The 23,212-nt window shown below is 38.5% G+C and overlaps 2 protein-coding genes across 4 annotated transcripts in view; both read left to right on the forward strand.

The window, feature by feature from the left end:
* LOC130282607 (zinc finger protein 271-like) overlaps nucleotides 1–23,212 on the forward strand; it is a 330,526-nt gene that overhangs the window by 92,907 nt on the left and 214,407 nt on the right. The window lies entirely within an intron of this gene.
* LOC130282616 (zinc finger protein 883-like) overlaps nucleotides 1–23,212 on the forward strand; it is a 61,001-nt gene that overhangs the window by 5,918 nt on the left and 31,871 nt on the right. For all 3 annotated transcript variants that reach the window (XR_008846471.1, XM_056531041.1, XM_056531042.1), the window contains exon 3: nucleotides 16,207–16,371. Coding sequence is in view for 1 of the 3 variants with exons in the window: in XM_056531042.1 (XP_056387017.1) it covers nucleotides 16,338–16,371 (34 nt within the window). In the remaining 2 variants the exon portion in view is untranslated. The remainder of the gene's footprint in view (nucleotides 1–16,206; nucleotides 16,372–23,212) is intronic.

Below are 23,212 nucleotides of genomic sequence, written 5' to 3' on the forward strand. Positions count from 1 at the left end.
CCCATAATATATATACTGTACATTATACCATTATTATTCTACACCCCATAATATATATACTGTACATTATACCATTATTATACTACACCCCATAATATATATACTGTACATTATACCATTTTTATACTACATCCCATAATATATACTGTACATTATACCATTATTATACTATACCCCATAATATATACTGTACATTATACTATTATTATACTACACCCCCATAATATATATACTATACATTATACCATTATTATACTACACCCCATAATATATATAACTGTACATTATACCATTATTATACTACACCCCATAATATATACTGTACATTATACCATTATTATACTACACCCCATAATATATACTGTACATTATACTATTATTATACTACACCCCCATAATATATACTGTACATTATACCATTATTATACTATACCCCATAATATATACTGTACATTATACTATTATTATACTACACCCCATAATATACTGTACATTATACCATTATTATACTACACCCCATAATATATACTGTACATTATACCATTATTATACTATACCCCATAATATATACTGTACATTATACTATTATTATACTACACCCCATAATATACTGTACATTATACCATTATTATACTACACCCCATAATATATATACTGTACATTATACCATTATTATACTACACCCCATAATATATACTGTACATTATACCATTATTATACTATACCCCATAATATATACTGTACATTATACTATTATTATACTACACCCCATAATATTATACTGTACATTATACCATTATTATACTACACCCCATAAATATATACTGTACATTATACTATTATTATACTACACCCCATAATATATACTGTACATATATACCATTATTATACTATACCCCATAATATATACTGTACATTATACTATTATTATACTACACCCCATAATATATACTGTACATTATACCATTATTATACTACACCCCATAATATATACTGTACATTATACTATTATTATACTACACCCCATAATATATACTGTACATTATACTATTATTATACTACACCCCATAATATATACTGTACATTATACCATTATTATACTACACCCCATAATATATATACTGTACATTATACCATTATTATACTACACCCCATAATATATATACTGTACATTATACCATTATTATACTACACCCCATAATATATACTGTACATTATACTATTATTATACTACACCCCATAATATATACTGTACATTATACATTATTATACTACACCCCATAATATACTGTACATTATACCATTATTATACTACACCCCATAATATATATACTGTACATTATACCTATTATTATACTACACCCCATAATATATATACTGTACATTATACCATTATTATACTACACCCCATAATATATATACTGTACATTATACCATTATTATACTACACCCCATAATATATATACTGTACATTATACCATTATTATACTACACCCCATAATATATATACTGTACATTATACCATTATTATACTACACCCCATAATATATATACTGTACATTATACCAATATTATACTACACCCATAATATACTGTACATTATACCATTATTATACTACACCCCATAATATATATACTGTACATTATACCATTATTATACTACACCCCATAATATATACTGTACATTATACCATTATTATACTACACCCCATAATATATACTGTACATTATACCATTATTATACTATACCCATAATATATACTGTACATTATACTATTATTATACTACACCCCATAATATACTGTACATTATACCATTATTATACTACACCCCATAATATATACTGTACATTATACCATTATTATACTACACCCCATAATATATATACTGTACATTATACCATTATTATACTACACCCCATAATATACTGTACATTATACCATTATTATACTACACCCCATAATATATATACTGTACATTATACCATTATTATACTACATCCCATAATATATATACTGTACATTATACCATTATTATACTACACCCCCATAATATATATACTGTACATTATACCATTATTATACTGCACCCCATAATATATATACTGTACATTATACCATTATTATACTACACCCCATAATATACTGTACATTATACCATTATTATACTACACCCCATAATATATACTGTACATTATACCATTATTATACTACACCCCATAATATATACTGTACATTATACTATTATTATACTACACCCCATAATATACTGTACATTATACCATTATTATACTACACCCCATAATATATATACTGTACATTATACCATTATTATACTACACCCCATAATATATATACTGTACATTATACCATTATTATACTACACCCCATAATATATATACTGTACATTATACCATTATTATACTACATCCCATAATATATATACTGTACATTATACCATTATTATACTACACCCCATAATATATATACTGTACATTATACCATTATTATACTGCACCCCATAATATATATACTGTACATTATACTATTATTATACTACACCCCATAATATATATACTGTACATTATACCATTATTATACTACACCCCATAATATATATACTGTACATTATACCATTATTATACTACACCCCATAATATACTGTACATTATACCATTATTATACTACACCCCATAATATATATACTGTACATTATACCATTATTATACTACACCCCATAATATACTGTACATTATACCATTATTATACTACACCCCATAATATATATACTGTACATTATACCATTATTACACTACACCCCATAATATATACTGTACATTATACCATTATTATACTACACCCCATAATATATACTGTACATTATACCATTATTATACTACACCCCATAATATATATACTGTACATTATACCATTATTATACTACACCCCATAAATATATACTGTACATTATACCATTATTATACTACAACCCATAATATACTGTACATTATACCATTATTATACTACACCCCATAATATATATACTGTACATTATACCATTATTATACTACACCCCATAATATATATACTGTACATTATACCATTATTATACTGCACCCCATAATATATATACTGTACATTATACCATTATTATACTACACCCCATAATATATATACTGTACATTATACCATTATTATACTACACCCCATAATATATATACTGTACATTATACCATTATTATACTGCACCCCATAACATATATACTGTACATTATACCATTATTATACTACACCCCATAATATATATACTGTACATTATACCATTATTATACTACACCCCATAATATATATACTGTACATTATACCATTATTATACTAACCCATAATATATACTGTACTTATACCATTATTATACTACATCCCATAATATATATACTGTACATTATACCATTATTATACTACATCCCATAATATATATACTGTACATTATACCATTATTATACTACATCCCATAATTATATACTGTACATTATACCATTATTATACTACACCCCATAATATATATACTGTACATTATACCATTATTATACTACACCCCATAATATATTACTGTACATTATACCATTATTATACTACACCCCATAATATATATACTGTACATTATACCATTATTATACTACACCCATAATATATACTGTACATTATACCATTATTATACTACACCCCATAATATATATACTGTACATTATACCATTATTATACTACACCCCATAATATATATACTGTACATTATACCTATTATTATACTACACCCATAATATATACTGTACATTATACCATTATTATACTACACCCCATAATATATATACTGTACATTATACCATTATTATACTACACCCCGATAATATATACTGTACATTATACTATTATTATACTACACCCCATAATATATACTGTACATTATACCATTATTATACTACACCCCATAATATATACTGTACATTATACCATTATTATACTACACCCCATAATATATATATACTGTACATTATACCATTATAACTACACCCCATAATATATACTGTACATTATACCATTATTATACTGACACCCCATAATATATATACTGTACATTATACCATTATCTATACTTACACCCCATAATATATACTGTACATTATACTATTATTATACTACACCCATAATAATATATACTGTACATTATACTATTATTATACTACACCCCATAATATATATACTGTACATTATACCATTATTATACTACACCCCATAATATATATACTGTAACATTATACCATTATTATACTACACCCCATAATATATATACTGTACATTATACCATTATTATACTACACCCCATAATATATATACTGTACATTATACTATTATTATACTACACCCCATAATATATATACTGTACATTATACCATTATTATACTACACCCATAATATATATACTGTACATTATACCATTATTATACTACACCCCATAATATATATACTGTACATTATACCATTATTATACTACACCCCATAATATATATACTGTACATTATACTATTATTATACTACACCCCATAATATATATACTGTACATTATACCATTATTATACTACACCCCATAATATATACTGTACATTATACCATTATTATACTACACCCATAATATATACTGTACATTATACCATTATTATACTACACCCCATAATATATATACTGTACATTATACCATTATTATTCTACACCCCATAATACTGTACATTATACCATTATATACTACACCCCATATATATATACTGTACATTATACTATTATTATACTACACCCCATAATACATATACTGTACATTATACCTATTATTATACTACACCCCATAATATATATACTGTACATTATACCATTATTATACTACACTCCCATAATATATACTGTACATTATACCATTATTATACTACACCCCATAATATACTGTACATTATACCATTATTATACTACACCCCATAATATATATACTGTACATTATACCATTATTATACTAGCACCCCATAATATATATACTGTACATTATACTATTATTATACTACACCCCATAATATATACTGTACATTATACCAATATTATACTACACCCCATAATATATACTGTACATTATACCATTATTATACTACACCCCATAATATATACTGTACATTATACCATTATTATACTACACCCCATAATATATACTGTACATTATACCATTATTATACTACACCCCATAATATATACTGTACATTATACCATTATTATACTACACCCCATAATATATACTGTACATTATACCATTATTATACTACACCCCATAATATATATACTGTACATTATACTATTATTATACTACACCCCATAATATATATACTGTACATTATACCATTATTATACTACACCCCATAGATATATACTGTACATTATACCATTATTATACTACACCCCATAATATATACTGTACATTATACCATTATTATACTGCACCCATAATATATATACTGTACATTATACCATTATTATACTACACCCCATAATATATATACTGTACATTATACCATTATTATACTACACCCCATAATATATATACTGTACATTATACCATTATTATACTATACCCCATAATATATACTGTACATTATACCATTATTATACTACACCCCATAATATATATACTGTACATTATACCATTATTATACTACACCCCATAATATATATACTGTACATTATACCTATTATTATACTACACCCCATAATATATATATACTGTACATTATACCATTATTATACTACATCCCATAATATATATACTGTACATTATACCATTATTATACTACACCCCATAATATATATACTGTACATTATACCATTATTATACTACACCCCATAATATATATACTGTACATTATACCATTATTATACTACACCCCATAATATATATACTGTAGCATTTATACCTATTATTATACTACACCCCATAATATATATACTGTACATTATACCATTATTATACTACATCCCATAATATATATACTGTACATTATACTATTATTATACTACACCCCATAATATATACTGTACATTATACCATTATTATACTACACCCCATAATATATATACTGTACATTATACCATTATTATACTACACCCATAGATATATACTGTACATTATACCATTATTATACTACACCCCATAATATATATATACTGTACATTATACCATTATTATACTACACCCCATAAATATATATACTGTACATTATACCATTATTATACTACACCCCATAATATATACTGTACATTATACCATTATTATACTACACCCCATAATATATACTGTACATTATACCATTTTTATACTACATCCCATAATATACTGTACATTATACTATTATTATACTACACCCCATAATATATACTGTACATTATACCATTATTATACTACACCCCATAATATACTGTACATTATACCAATATTATACTACACCCCATAATATATACTGTACATTATACCATTATTATACTACACCCCATAATATATACTGTACATTATACCAATTATTATTATACTACACCCCATAATATATACTGTACATTATACCATTATTATACTACATCCCATAATATATATACTGTACATTATACTATTATTATACTACACTTCATAATATATATACTGTACATTATACTATTATTATACTACACCCCATAATATATACTGTACATTATACCATTATACTACACCCCATAATATATATACTGTACATTATACCATTATTATACTACACCCCATAATATATACTGTACATTATACCATTATTATACTACACCCCATAATATATATACTGTACATTATACCATTATTGATACTACACCCCATAATATATATACTGTACATTATACCATTATTATACTACACCCCATAATATATATACTGTACATTATACCATTATTATACTACACCCCATAATATATATATACTGTACATTATACTATTATTATACTACACCCCATAATATATATACTGTACATTATACCATTATTATACTACACCCCATAATATATATACTGTACATTATACCATTATTATACTACACCCCATAATATATATACTGTACATTATACCATTATTATACTACACCCCATAATATATATACTGTACATTATACCATTATTATACTACACCCCATAATATATATACTGTACATTATACCATTATTATACTACACCCCATAATATATATACTGTACATTATACCATTATTATACTACACCCCATAATATATACTGTACATTATACCATTATACTACACCCCATAATATATATACTGTACATTATACCATTATTATACTACACCCCATAATATATATACTGTACATTATACCATTATTATACTACACCCATAATATACTGTACATTATACCATTATTATACTACACCCATAATATATATACTGTACATTATACCATTATTATACTACACGCCCATAATATATATACTGTACATTATACCATTATTATACTACATCCCATAATATATATACTGTACATTATACCATTATTATACTACACCCCATAATATATATACTGTACATTATACTATTATTATACTACACCCCATAATATATATACTGTACATTATACCATTATTATACTACACCCCATAATATATACTGTACATTATACCATTATTATACTACACCCCATAATATATATACTGTACATTATACCATTATTATACTACACCCCATAATATATATATACTGTACATTATACTATTATTATACTACACCCCATAATATATATACTGTACATTATACCATTATTATACTACACCCCATAATATATATACTGTACATTATACCATTATTATACTACACCCCATAATATATATACTGTACATTATACCATTATTATACTACACCCCATAATATATATACTGTACATTATACCATTATTATACTACACCCCATAATATATATACTGTACATTATACCATTATTATACTACACCCCATAATATATATACTGTACATTATACCATTATTATACTACACCCCATAATATATACTGTACATTATACCATTATACTACACCCCATAATATATATACTGTACATTATACCATTATTATACTACACCCCATAATATATATACTGTACATTATACCGATTATTATACTACACCCCATAATATATATACTGTACATTATACCATTATTATACTACATCCCATAATATATATACTGTACATTATACCATTATTATACTACACCCATAATATATATACTGTACATTATACTATTATTATACTACACCCCATAATATATATACTGTACATTATACTATTATTATACTACACCCCATAATATATATACTGTTACAGTTATACCAATTATTATACTACACCCCATAATATATATACTGTACATTATACCATTATTATACTACACCCCATAATATATATACTGTACATTATACCATTATTATACTATATCCCATAATATATACTGTACATTATACCATTATTATACTACACCCATAATATATATACTGTACATTATACCATTATTATACTACATCCCATAATATATATACTGTACATTATACTATTATTATACTACACCCCATAATATATATACTGTACATTATACTATTATTATACTACACCCCATAATATATATACTGTACATTATACCATTATTATACTACACCCCATAATATATACTGTACATTATACTATTATTATACTACACCCCATAATATATACTGTGCATTATACTATTATTATACTACACCCCATAATATATATACTGTACATTATACCATTATTATACTACATCCCATAATATATATACTGTACATTATACCATTATTATACTACACCCCATAATATATATACTGTACATTATACCATTATTATACTACACCCCATAATATATACTGTACATTATACCATTATTATACTACATCCCATAATATATATACTGTACATTATACCATTATTATACTACACCCCATAATATATATACTGTACATTATACCATTATTATACTACACCCCATAATATATACTGTACATTATACCATTATTATACTACACCCCCATAATATATATACTGTACATTATACTATTATTATACTACACCCCATAATATATATACTGTACATTATACCATTATTATACTACACCCCATAATATATACTGTACATTATACCATTATTATACTACATCCCATAATATATATACTGTACATTATACTATTATTATACTACACCCCATAATATATACTGTACATTATACCATTATTATACTACACCCCATAATATATATACTGTACATTATACCATTATTATACTACACCCCATAATATATACTGTACATTATACTATTATTATACTACACCCCATAATATATACTGTACATTATACCATTTTATACTACATCCCATAATATACTGTACATTATACTATTATTATACTACACCCCATAATATATATACTGTACATTATACCATTATTATACTACACCCCATAATATACTGTACATTATACCAATATTATACTACACCCCATAATATTACTGTACATTATACCATTATTATACTACACCCCATAGATATATACTGTACATTATACCATTATTATACTACACCCCATAATATATACTGTAGCATTATACCATTATTATACTACATCCCATAATATATATACTGTACATTATACTATTATTATACTACACCCCATAATATATATACTGTACATTATACTATTATTATACTACACCCCATAATATATACTGTACATTATACCATTATACTACACCCCATAATATATATACTGTACATTATACCATTATTATACTACACCCCATAATAGTATACTGTACATTATACTATTATTATACTACACCCCATAATATATATACTGTACATTATACCATTATTATACTACACCCCATAATATATATACTGTGACATTATACATTATTATACTACACCCCATAATATATAATACTGTACATTATACCATTATTATACTACACCCCATAATATATATACTGTACATTATACTATTATTATACTACACCCCATAATATATATACTGTACATTATACCATTATTATACTACACCCCATAATATATATACTGTACATTATACTATTATTATACTACACCCCATAATATATACTGTACATTATACCATTATACTACACCCCATAATATATATACTGTACATTATACCATTATTATACTACACCCCATAATATATATACTGTACATTATACCATTATTATACTACACCCCATAATATATACTGTACATTATACCATTATTATACTACACCCCATAATATATATACTGTACATTATACCATTATTATACTACACCCCATAATATATACTGTACATTATACCATTATTATACTACAACCCATAATATATACTGTACATTATACCATTATACTACACCCATAATATATATACTGTACATTATACCATTATACTACACCCCATAATATATATACTGTACATTATACCATTATTATACTACACCCCATAATATATATACTGTACATTATACCATTATTATACTACACCCCATAATATATATACTGTACATTATACCATTATTATACTACACCCCATAATATATATACTGTACATTATACCATTATTATACTACACCCCATAATATATATATACTGTACATTTATACTATTATTATACTACACCCCCATAATATATATACTGTACATTATACCATTATTATACTACACCCCATAATATATATACTGTACATTATACCATTATTATACTACACCCCATAATATATATACTGTACATTATACCATTATTATACTACACCCCATAATATATATACTGTACATTATACCATTATTATACTACACCCCATAATATATATACTGTACATTATACCATTATTATACTACACCCCATAATATATATACTGTACATTATACCATTATTATACTACACCCCATAATATATACTGTACATTATACCATTATACTACACCCATAATATATATACTATACATTATACCATTCATTATACTACACCCCATAATATAATATACTGTACATTATACCATTATTATACTACACCCCATAATATATATACTGTACATTATACATTATTATACTACACCCCATAATATATATACTGTACATTATACCATTATTATACTACACCCCCATAATATATATACTGTACATTATACTATTATTATACTACACCCCATAATATATATACTGTACATATATACTATTATTATACTACACCCCATAATATATATACTGTACATTATACCATTATTATACTACACCCCATAATATATATACTGTACATTATACCATTATTATACTACACCCCATAAATATATATACTGTACATTATACTATTATTATACTACACCCCATAATATATATACTGTACATTATACCATTATTATACTACACCCCATAATATATTACTGTACATTATACTATTATTATACTACACCCATAATATATATACTGTACATTATACTATTATTATACTAGCACCCCATAATATATATACTGTACATTATACTATTATTATACTGCACCCCTCATTAGATCAGACTATACAGGTCACTCACCTCTTCACAGCCTCCGGATTTAACTTGCGTCCCAATTAAATGGTGCAATATTGGGCAGAAGTCACAGCCGCCAAAACACCTGTCCTCAGGGCCCGACACAGCCCTATTACTGCCAGACACAGCCCCGGCTCCTAGCCACCCTGCCCCACAGATATAACCCCCCAGAGCCCGCATCCCAACCCCCCCACCCCCCACGGACACAAGCCCCAAGAGCCACCCCGCCCCCACAAACACAACACCCCAAGAGCCACCCCGCCCTACAGACACAACCCCCATGAGCCACCCCGCCCTACAGACACAAGCCCCAAGAGCCACCCCGCCCACAGACACAACCCCAAGAGCCACCCCGCCCACAGACACAACCCCAATCCCCCCCCCCCACAGATACAAGCCCCAAGATCCACCCCGCCCACAGACACAACCCCCCAGAGCCACCCCGCTCTACAGACACAACCCCCTAGAGCCACCCCGCCCCACAGACACAACCTCCAGCCACCCTGTCCCACAGACACAACCTCCAGAGCACCCGCCCCACATACACAACCCCCCACAGCCACCCCGCCCCCAAGAGACACCTAGCCCCCAGACAGACACAACCCCTGCCCACAGACACAACCACCCAGAGCCCACCCGCCCCACATACACAACCCACCAGAGCCACCCCCGCCTCCCACAGACACAACCTCCCAGAGCCACCCCGCCCCACAGACACAACCCCCCAGAACCACCCTACCCCACAGACACAACCCCCAAGATCCACCCCGCCCCACAGACACAACCCCCCAGAGCCACCCCCGCCCCCACAGACACAACCTCCCAGAGCCACCCCGCCCCACAGACACAACCCCCCAGAGCCCCCCTGCCCTACATACACAACCCCCAAGAGCCACCCCGCCCACAGACACAACCTCCCAGAGCCACCCCGCCCCCACATATACACAACCCCCACGAACCACCCCGCCCCAACAGACACAACCTCCCAGAGCCACCCTGTCCCACAGACACAACCCCCCAGAGCCACCCCGCCCCACATACACAACCCCCAAGAGCCACCCCGCCCCACAGACACAACCTCCCAGAGCCACCCTGCCCCACAAACACAACCCCCAAGATCCACCCCGCCCCACAGACACAACCTCCCAGAGCCACCCCCGCCCCCCACAGACACAACCTCCCAGAGCCACCCTGCCCCACATACATAATCCCCAAGAGCCACCCCGCCCACAGACACAACCTCTCAGAGCCACCCTGTCCACACAGACACAATCCCCAAGAGCCACCCCGCCCCACAGACACAACCTCCCCAGAGCCACCCCACAGACACAACCTCCCAGAGCCACCCTGCCCACACAGACACAACCCCCCAAGATCTACTCCGCCCCACAGACACAACCCCCCAGAGCCACTCTGCCCCACATACACAACCCCCAAGAGCCACCCCGCCCACAGACACAACCTCCCACAGCCACCCCTGTCCCACAGACCACAACCTCCCAGAGCCACCCCCACAGACACAACCTCCCAGAGCCACCCTGCCCCACAGACACAACCCCCACAGATCTACTCCGCCCCACAGACACAACCCCCCACAGAGCCAATCTGCCCCACATACACAACCCCCAAGAACCACCCCGCCCACTAGACACAACCTCCCACAGCCACCCCTGTCCCACAGACACAACCTGCCAGAGCCACCCCCGCCCTACAGACACAACCCCCCAGAGCCACCCTGCCCCTACAGACACAACCTACCAGAGCCACCCTGTCCCACAGACACAACCTCCCAGAGCCACCCTGTCCCACAGACACAACCCCCAAGAGCCACCCCGCCCCCACAGACACAACCTCCCAGGAGCCACCCCGCCCCCACAGACACAACCCCCCAGAGCCACCACCCGCTCCACAGACACAACCCCCAAGAGCCACCCTGTCCCACAGACACAACCTCCCAGAGCCACCCTGTCCCATAGACACAACCCCCCAGAGCCACCCCACCCCCACATACACAACCCCCCAAGAGCCACCCCGCCCCCACAGACACAACCTCCCAGAGCCACCCCGCCCCCCACAGACACAACCCCCCAGAGCCATCCCGCCCCACATACACAACCCCCAAGAGCCACCCCCGCCCCACAGACACAACCCTCCCAGAGCCACCCTGCCCCACAGACACAACCCCCAAGATCCACCCCACCCCACAGACACAACCTCCCAGAGCCACCCGCTCCCCACAGACACAACCTCCCAGAGCCACCCTGCCCCACATACACAATCCACAAGAGCCACCCCGCCCACAGACACAACTCCTCCAGAACCACCCTGTCCCACAGACACAATCCCCAAGAGCCACCCCACCCCACAGACACAACCCCCAAGATCCACCCCGCCCTACAGACACAACCTCCCCAGATCCACCCTGCCCCACAGACACAACCCCCAAGATCCACCCCTCCCCACAGACACAACCTCCCCAGAGCCACCCCTGTCCCCACATACACAACCTCCCAGAGCCACCCTGTCCCACAGACACAACCCCCAGAGCCACCCGCCCCAAGACACACCTCCAGAGCACCCCCCGCCCCCACAGACACAACACCCCAGAGCCACCCCGCCCCACAGACACACACCCCAGATGCCACCCCCCACCCCCCCACCCCAGAGCCCCCCGCCCCCACACACTCGCAGAGCCACCCGCCCTACAGACACAATGTCCCACGAAGAGCCCACAGAGAGCCAGTCCCGGCTCTAAACCCCCCACCCCGCTCCACAGACACCACCCCCAAGAGCCACCCTGTCCCACAGACACAACCCTCCCAGAGCCACCCTGTCCCATAGACACAACCCCCCAGAGCCACCCCACCCCACATACACAACCCCCAAGAGCCACCCCGCCCCCACAGACACACCCCTCCAGAGCCACCCTGTCCCACAGACACAACCCCCAGAGCCATCCCGCCCCCAATACACAACCCCCAAGAGCCACCCCGCCCCACAGACACAACCTCCCAGAGCCACCCTGCCCCACAGGACACAACCCCCAAATCCACCCCACAGACACAACCTCCCAGAGCCACCCCGCCCCCACAGACACAACCTCCCAGAGCCACCTGCCCACATACACAATCCACAAGAGCCACCCCGCCCACAGACACAACCTCCCAGAACCACCCTGTCCCACAGACACAATCCCCAAGAGCCACCCCACCCCACAGACACAACCCCCAAGATCCACCCCGCCCTACAGACACAACCTCCCAGAGCCACCCTGCCCCACAGACACAACCCCCAAGATCCACCCCGCCCCACAGACACAACTCCCAGAGCCACCTGTCCACAGACACAACCTCCCAGAGCCACCCTGTCCCACAGACACAACCCCCAAGAGCCACCCCGCCCCACAGACACAACCTCCCAGAGCCACCCCGCCCCCACAGACACAACCCCCTAGAGCCACCCCGCCCCACAGACACAACCCCAAGAGCCACCCCGCCCACAGACACAACCTCCAGAGCACCCTGTCCCACAGACACAACACCCCAGAGCCACCCGCCCCACAGACACAACCCCCAAGAGCCACCCCGCCCCCACAGACACAACCTCGCAGAGCCACCCGCCCTACAGACACAATGTCCCACGAAGAGCCCACAAAGAGCCAGTCCCGGCTCTAAACCCCCCCCCCCCCCCCACAGATACAGCCCCCGGCTCTGAACCCCCCCCCCCCACAGATACAGCCCCCCGACTCTGAACCACCCAACAGATACATCCCCCGACTCAGAACCACCCCACAGATACAGCCCTCGGCTCAGAACCACCCCACAGATACAGCCCTTGGCTCAGAACCACCCCACAGATACAGCCCCCGGCTCAGAACCACCCCACAGATACAGCCCCCGGCTCAGAACCACCCCACAGATACAGCCCCAACACCAGTGTGGACAGATCACTGCACTCTGACCTCTCCACTTGTTCCTGGCAGCAGACTGCTATACGGTAGAGATGCCCCTTATATACCGTCTCCTGCTAAACCAAGAAAATGAACAAATATGGGTATTTATTATTGGCTTTAGGCTCGGTTCACATCACATTACTGCACCGTTAGTCTTATCCATCAGTATCTCACTGAAAATAGGCTGCTGGCCTATGCTGCTAACAGGAGCATCGGGCCCCATTGATTTCTTTGGCCTCAGTCTCCTAGTGACTTCAGCAGGACCTACGCGCTATTTAAAAAAGTCAGATCAGTATATAGGTCAGCATCCTGTTTGCGGAGGGATACCGACGGATACGACTAACGGGCACGAACGTAGTGGGAATTGAGCCTTAAAGAGCCCCTGTCCAAAGGATAGGGGATAAGATGTCTGATCGCGGGGGTCCCGCCGTCGTTTATTAATTGCAACCTTTTAAAATTTTGGTCAAGCCTCACACCTGCCCAGACCGCACTCGTCTATATCTCAGATACTTTGATATTTATGAAGAACATCCAGCTGCTTCTCCTCCATACTGACATCTCTCTCTCTGTATCCAGAAGTGACCAGACGTGGGCTGAGCGAACCACAAGTACCAGATGTCGTCCCCAGTCTGGAGGAGCTCTGGCCTCAGATACTCTGATGCTCCAAACCAGGACCGAGGGGCTCAATACAAACTGTATGAAGATGCATGAACGAAACCTGCCGACTCCTGGCATCATCTGGTAAGAAACCAGGTATTCTAGTATAGTGAGCACTCATCAGACACCAGGTATTCTAGTATAGTGAGCACTCATCAGACACCAGGTATTCTAGTATAGTGAGTGCTCATCAGACACCAGGTATTCTAGTATAGTGAGCGCTCATCACACACCAGATATTCTAGTATAGTGAGCACTCATCAGACACCAGGTATTCTAGGATAGTGAGCACTCATCAGACACCAGGTATTCTAGGATAGTGAGCACTCATCAGACACCAGGTATTCTAGGATAGTGAGTGCTCATCAGACACCAGGTATTCTAGGATAGTGAGCGCTCATCAGACACCAGGTATTCTAGTATAGTGAGCACTCATCAGACACCAGGTATTCTAGGATAGTGAGCACTCATCAGACACCAGGTATTCTAGGATAGTGAGCACTCATCAGACACCAGGTATTCTAGGATAGTGAGCACTCATCAGACACCAGGTATTCTAGGATAGTGAGCACTCATCAGACACCAGGTATTCTAGGATAGTGAGTGCTCATCAGACACCAGGTATTTTAGGATAGTGAGCGCTCATCAGACACCAGGTATTCTAGGATAGTGAGCACTCATCAGACACCCGGTATTCTAGGATAGTGAGGGCTCATCAGACACCAGGTATTCTAGGATAGTAAACGATCATCAGACACCAGGTATTCTAGGATAGTGGGCGGTCATCAGACACCAGGTATTCTAGGATAGTGAGCGGTCATCAGACACCAGGTATTCTAGTATAGTGAGCACTCATCAGACACCAGGTATTCTAGGATAGTGAGCGCTCATCAGACACCAGGTATTCTAGTATAGTGAGCGCTCATCAGACACCAGGTATTCTAGTATAGTGAGCGCTCATCAGACACCAGGTATTCTAGGATAGTGAGCGCTCATCAGACACCAGGTATTCCAGGATAGTGAGCGCTCATCAGACACCAGGTATTCCAGGATAGTGAGCGATCATCAGACACCAGGAATTATAGGATAGTGAGCGCTCATCAGACACCAGGTATTCTAGTATAGTGAGCGCTCATCAGACACCAGGTATTCTAGTATAGTGAGCACTCATCAGACACCAGGTATTCTAGTATAGTGAGCACTCATCAGACACCAGGTATTCTAGTATAGTGAGCACTCATCAGACACCAGGTATTCTAGTATAGTGAGCGATCACCAGACACCAGGTATTCCTGGATAGTGAGCGATCATCAGACACCAGGAATTATAGGATAGTGAGCGCTCATCAGACACAAGGTATTCTAGTATAGTGAGCACTCATCAGACACCAGGTATTCTAGGATAGTGAGCACTCATCAGACACCAGGTATTCTAGTATAGTGAGCACTCATCAGACACCAGGTATTCCAGGATATTGAGCACTCATCAGACACCAGGTATTTCAGCATAGTGAGTGCTCTTCAGACACCCAGATATTCTAGGATAGTGAGCACTCGTCAGACACCAGGTATTCTTGGATAGTGAGCGCTCATCAGACACCAGGTATTCTAGGATAGTGAGCGCTCATCAGACACCAGGTATTCCAGGATAGTGAGCACTAATCAGACACCAGGTATTTCAGGATAGTGAGCGCTCATCAGACATCAGGTATTCCAGGAAAGTGAGTGCTCATCAGACACCAGGTATTCTAGGATAGTGAGTGCTCATCAGACACCAGGTATTCTAGGATAGTGAGCGGCTCATCAGACACCAGGTATTCTAGGATAGTGAGCGCTCATCAGACACCAGGTATTCTAGGATAGTGAGCGATCATCAGACACCAGGTATTCTAGGATAGTGAGCACTCAACAGACACCAGGTACTCTAGGATAGTGAGCACTCATCATACACCAGGTATTCTAGTATAGTGAGCACTCATCATACACCAGGTATTCTAGGATAGTGAGCACTCAACAGACACCAGGTACTCTAGGATAGTGAGCACTCATCAGACACCAGGTATTCTAGTATAGTGAGCGCTCATTAGACACCAGGTATTCAGGATAGTGATCGCTCATCAGACACCAGGTATTCCAGGACAGTGATCGCTCATCAGACACCAGGTATTCCAGGATAGTGAGCGCTCATCATACACCAGGTATTCTAGGATAATGAGCGCTCATAAAACACCAGGTATACTAGGATAGTGAGCGCTCATCAGACACCAGGTATTCTAGGATAGTGAGCGCTCATCAGACACCAAGTATTCTAGAATAGTGAGCACTCATCAGACACCAGGTATTCTAGTATAGTGAGCGCTCATCAGACACCAGGTATTCTAGGATAGTGAGAACTCATCAGACACCAGGTATTCTAGTATAGTGAGCACTCATCAGACACCAGGTATTCTAGGATAGTGAGCACTCATCAGACACCAGGTATTCTAGGATAGTGAGCGCTCATCAGACACCAGGTGTTCTAGGATAGTGAGAACTCATCAGACACCAGGTATTCTAGTATAGTGAGCGCTCATCAGACACCAGGTGTTCTAGGATAGTGAGAACTCATCAGACACCAGGTATTCTAGTATAGTGAGCACTCATCAGACACCAGGTATTCTAGGATAGTGAGCACTCATCAGACACCAGGTATTCTAGTATAGTGAGCGCTCATCAGACACCAGGTGTTCTAGGATAGTGAGAACTCATCAGACACCATGTATTCTAGTATAGTGAGCACTCATCAGACACCAGGTATTCTAGGATAGTGAGCGATCACCAGACACCAGGTATTCCAGGATAGTAAGCGCTCATCAGACACCAGGTATTCTAGTATAGTGAGCGCTCATCAGACACCAGGTATTCTAGTATAGGGAGCGCTCATCAGACACTAGGTATTCTAGGATAGTGGGCGCTCATCAGACACTAGGTATTCTAGGATAGTGAGCGCTCATCAGACACCAGGTATTCCAGGATAGTGATCGCTCATCAGACACCAGGTATTCCAGGATAGTGAGCGCTCATCAGACACCAGGTATTCTAGGATAGTGAGCGCTCATCAGACACCAGGTATTCTAGGATAGTGAGCGCTCATCAGACACCAGGTATTTTAGGATATTGAGCGCTCATCAGACACCAGGTATTCTAGGATAGTGAGCGCTCATCAGACACCAGGTATTCTAGGATAGTGAGCGCTCATCAGACACCAGGTATACTAGGATAGTAAGCGCTCATCAGACACCAGGTATTCTAGTATAGGGAGCGCTCATTAGACACCAGGTATTCTAGTATAGTGAGCGCTCATTAGACAACAGGTATTCTAGGATATTGAGCGCTCATCAGACACCAGGTATTCTAGGATAGTGAGCGCTCATCAGACACCAGGTATTCTAATATACAGAGCGCTCATCAGACACCAGGTATTCTAGTATAGTGAGCGCTCATCAGACACCAGGTATTCCAGGATAGTGAGCGCTCATTAGACACCAGGTATTCCAGGATAGTGAGCAATCATCAGACACCAGGTATTCTAGTATAGTGAGCACTCATCAGACACCAGGTATTTTAGTATAGTGAGCACTAATCAGACACCAGGTATTCCAGGATAGTGAGCACTCATCAGACACCAGGTATACTAGGATAATGAGCGCTCATCAGACACTAGGTATTCTAGGATAGTGAGCACTCATCAGACACCAGGTATTCTAAGATAGTGATCGCTCATCAGACACCAGGTATTCTAGTATAGTGAGCACTCATCAGACACCAGGTATTCTAGTATAGTGAGCACTCATCATACACCAGGAATTCTAGGATAGTGAGCGCTCATCAGACACCAGGTATTCTAGTAATGTGAGCGCTTATCACACACCAGGTATTCTAGTACAGTGAGCTCTCATCAGACACCAGGTATTCTAGTATAGTGAGCGCTCATCAAACACCGGGTATTCTAGGATAGTGAGCGCTCATCAGACACCAGGTATTCTAGTATAGTGAGCGCTCATCAGACACCAGGTATTCTAGTACAGTGAGGCACTCATCAGACACCAGGTATTCTAGGATAGTGAGCACTCATCAGACACCAGGTTTTCTAGTATAGTGAGTGCTCATCAGACACCAGGTATTCTAGGATAGTGAGCGCTCATCAAACACCAGGTATTCTAGTATAGTGAGCACTCATCAGACACCAGGTATTCTAGGATAGTGAGCACTCATCAGACACCAGGTATTCTAGAATAGTGAGCGCTCATCAGACACCAGGTATTCTAGTATAGTAAGCGCTCGTCAGACACCGGATATTCTAGTATAGTGATCACTCATCAGACACCAGGTATTCCAGGATAGTGAGCGCTCATCAGACACCAGGTATACTAGGATAGTGAGCGCTCATCAGACACTAGGTATTCTAGGATAGTGAGCGCTCATCAGACACCAGGTATTCTAGGATAGTGAGCGCTCATTAGACACCAGGTATACTAGGATAGTGAGCGCTCATCAGACACTAGGTATTCTAGGATAGTGAGCGCTCATCAGACACCAGGTATTCTAGGATAGTAAGCGCTCATCAGACACCAGGTATTCTAGGATAGTGAGCGCTCATCAGACACCCAGTATTCTAGGATAGTGAGCACTCATCAGACACCAGGTATTCTAGGATAGTGAGCACTCATCAGACACCAGGTATTCTAGTATAGTGAGCGCTCATCAGACACCAGGTATTCCAGGATAGTGAGCACTCATCAGACACCAGGTATTCTAGTATAGTGAGCACTCATCAGACACCAGGTATTCTAGTATAGTGACCGCTCATCACACACCAGGTATTGTAGTATAGTGAGCGCTCATCAGACACCAGGTATTGTAGTATAGTGAGCGCTCATCAGACACCAGGTATTCTAGGATAGTGAGCACTCATCAGACACCAGGTATTGTAGTATAGAGAGCACTCATCAGACACCAGGTATTGTAGTATAGTGAGCACTCATCAGACACCGTATTGTAGTATAGTGAGCGCTCATCAGACACCAGGTATTCTAGTATAGTGAGCACTCATCAGACACCAGGTATTCTAGTATAGTGAGCGGTCATCAGGCACCAGGTATTCTAGTATAGTGAGCGCTCATCAGACACCAGGTATTCCAGGATAGTGAGCACTCATCAGACACCAATGATTCTAGTATAGTGAGCGATCATCAGACACCAGGTATTCTAGTATAGTGAGCACTCATCAGACACCAGGTATTGTAGTATAGTGAGCGCTCATCAGACACCAGGTATTCTAGGATAGTGAGCACTCATCAGACACCAGGTATTCCAGGATAGTGAGCGCTCATCAGACACCAGGTATTCTAGGATAGTGAGCACTCATCAGACACCAGGTATTCCAGGATAGTGAGTGCTCATCAGACACCAGGTATTCTAGGATAGTGAGCGCTCATCACACACCAGGTATTGTAGTATAGTGAGCGCTCATCACACACCAGGTATTGTAGTATAGTGAGCGCTCATCAGACACCAGGTATTCTAGTATAGTGAGCGCTCATCAGACACCAGGTATTCTAGTATAGTGAACACTCATCGGACACCAGGTATTGTAGTATAGTGAGCACTCATCAGACACCAGGTATTGTAGTATAGTGAGCGCTCATCACACACCAGGGATTGTAGTATAGTGAGCGCTCATCAGACACCAGGTATTCTAGTATAGTGAGCACTCATCAGACACCAGGTATTGTAGTATAGTGAGCACTCATCAGACACCAGGTATTGTAGTATAGTGAGCGCTCATCACACACCAGGTATTGTAGTATAGTGAGCGCTCATCACACACCAGGTATTGTAGTATAGTGAGCGCTCATCACACACCAGATATTGTAGTATAGTGAGCGCTCGTCACACACCAGATATTGTAGTATAGTGAGCGCTCATCACACATCAGGTATTGTAGTATAGTGAGCACTCATCACACATCAGGTATTGTAGTATAGTGAGCACTCATCACACATCAGGTATTGTAGTATAGTGAGCACTCATCACACACCAGGTATTGTAGTATAGTGAGCACTCATCACACACCAGGTATTGTAGTATAGTGAGCACTCATCAGACACCAGGTATTGTAGTATAGTGAGCGCTCATCACACACCAGGTATTGTAGTATAGTGAGCACTCATCAGACACCAGGTATTGTAGTATAGTGAGCGCTCATCACACACCAGGTATTGTAGTATAGTGAGCACTCATCAGACACCAGGTATTGTAGTATAGTGAGCGCTCATCAGACACCAGGTATTCTAGGATAGTGAGCACTAATCACACACCAGGTATTGTAGTATAGTGAGCGATCATCACACACCAGGTATTCTAGGATAGTGAGCGCTCATCACACACCAGGTATTGTAGTATAGTGAGCGCTCATCACACACCAGGTATTCTAGGATAGTGAGCGCTCATCAGACACCAGGTTTTCTAGGATAGTGAGCACTAATCACACACCAGGTATTGTAGTATAGTGAGCGATCATCACACACCAGGTATTCTAGGATAGTGAGCGCTCATCACACACCAGGTATTGTAGTATAGTGAGCGCTCATCACACACCAGGTATTCTAGGATAGTGAGCGCTCATCAGACACCAGGTTTTCTAGGATAGTGAGCACTAATCAGACACCAGGTATTCTAGTATAGTGAGCGCTCATCAGACACCAGGTATTCTAGGATAGTGAGCGCTCATCAGACACCAGGTATTCTAGTATAGTGAGCGCTCATCAGACACCAGGTATTCTAGTATAGTGAGCGCCCATCAGACATCAGGTATTCTAGGATAGTGAGCGCTCATCAGACACCAGGTATTCCAGGATAGTGAGCGCTCATCAGACACCAGGTAT

This window comes from Hyla sarda, chromosome 7 (genome assembly GCF_029499605.1).
Source record: "Hyla sarda isolate aHylSar1 chromosome 7, aHylSar1.hap1, whole genome shotgun sequence".
NCBI classification, from domain to species: Eukaryota; Metazoa; Chordata; class Amphibia; order Anura; family Hylidae; genus Hyla; species Hyla sarda.